Here is a 1,271-nt window from a genome sequence, read left to right as displayed (position 1 = left end):
AAAACTTGAGTCGTTGAAGGAGGTGTACAGAGCACGCCAGGCAGAGCTCAGAAGGATGGAGGGCGATGTTGAGGGTGCTAAAACCTCGTTGGAGAATCTGGAGGAAAGCTCCTCAGAGAAGCAGCTTAAGTTTTACAGGACCATGACGACTTATGCCCACAACATGGTGGAGTGTTTCCAGGAGAAGGTTGTTGAGATCAACTCTCTGGAGCTGCAGTTGCACACTCTGCTGTCTGGCCAGATGGAGGCGCTGTTGGCTCAGAGACGAGAGAAGATTAAGGAGCAGGCAGACCACCTGCAGCAGCTTGGCTTTAACACAGCAGAGCAGAGTGCAAGTTCAGCCAATGGATCAGAAACTCAGTGTGAGGTAAGCGTCGGTGTTAAAACTGAGGAAGACTTTGATATGGCTGAAGACACATAACCTTCAGCAGAAGAGCAGGAGCAGCTGCAGAACAACATAGCTGACATACTGTTGAGGTCTAAGGCAGACTTTTCTGATGTCCAAGAAGACTTCTGCAGTGTTAAAAAGATTCTGTCTCGCTTTGAAAAATGGAGGGAATGCTACTTGGAGTCCTACCACAATGCTTATATCTCTCTGTGTCTGCCCAAGTTGCTGAACCCCATCATCAGGCATCAGCTGCTGGGATGGAACCCTTTAAAAGATACCAGTGGAGACTTTGAAAACCTCCCATGGTTCACAGCAGTGGAGACCTTTTGTCATGGACATGGCCACGAAGAGCTGGAGCACACAGACAGACAGACGCTGTCCAGCGTCATAGAAAGGACCGTCGTACCCAAAATGACTGCTTATGTGGAGCTGGTGTGGGATCCCATGTCCCACCAACAGTCTGTCTGTCTGACTGATGTGTGTCACAGTCTGAAGGAGGACTATTCTATCTTTGAAGGAGAGCATAGCAAGCCAGTCAAGGCATTCACAGAGGCTCTGGTTCGCAGGCTGAGAAGCTGTGTAGATGAAGATGTCTTTGTTCCCCTGTACCCCAAAAAGTTTCTTGAAGAGGCGTCTTCACCTCAGCGTCACTTCAGAGATCAGCGGTTCTGGACAGCTGTAAAACTCTTAGGCAATATTGGGAAGTGGGATTTACTGCTCCCCGAGTCTGTATTGAAGGAACTGATGCCTACCCCATGCCTCGAATCGAGGACTTGCTGGAGAAGACCGGAGCGGCCAGGTACATCACCACCTTGGATCTGTACAAAGGTTACTGGCAAGTGCCACTGGAGGAGTCTTCTCGACCGTACACCGCCTTCAGGAC

At 49.9% G+C, this 1,271-nt stretch overlaps 1 protein-coding gene across 1 annotated transcript; it reads left to right on the top strand.

The window, feature by feature from the left end:
- Nucleotides 1-4: 4 nt before the first annotated feature.
- Nucleotides 5-1,253, top strand: LOC102198893 (GC-rich sequence DNA-binding factor 2-like; the record flags this gene model as incomplete). Its single annotated transcript, XM_013908256.1, is given in 1 exon segment — nucleotides 5-1,253. A coding segment is annotated over 1 exon segment (1,249 nt), but the record flags the coding sequence as incomplete, so codon positions are not given.
- Between the last annotated feature and the right edge of the window lie 18 nt (nucleotides 1,254-1,271).

Source organism: Pundamilia nyererei, unplaced genomic scaffold (assembly GCF_000239375.1).
Source record: "Pundamilia nyererei isolate P.nyererei 1_Seehausen unplaced genomic scaffold, PunNye1.0 scaffold05874, whole genome shotgun sequence".
In the NCBI taxonomy this organism is placed as follows: domain Eukaryota; kingdom Metazoa; phylum Chordata; class Actinopteri; order Cichliformes; family Cichlidae; genus Pundamilia; species Pundamilia nyererei.
Note: the sequence above shows the minus strand (reverse complement) of the source record. Positions and strands in the feature narration are given on the sequence as shown.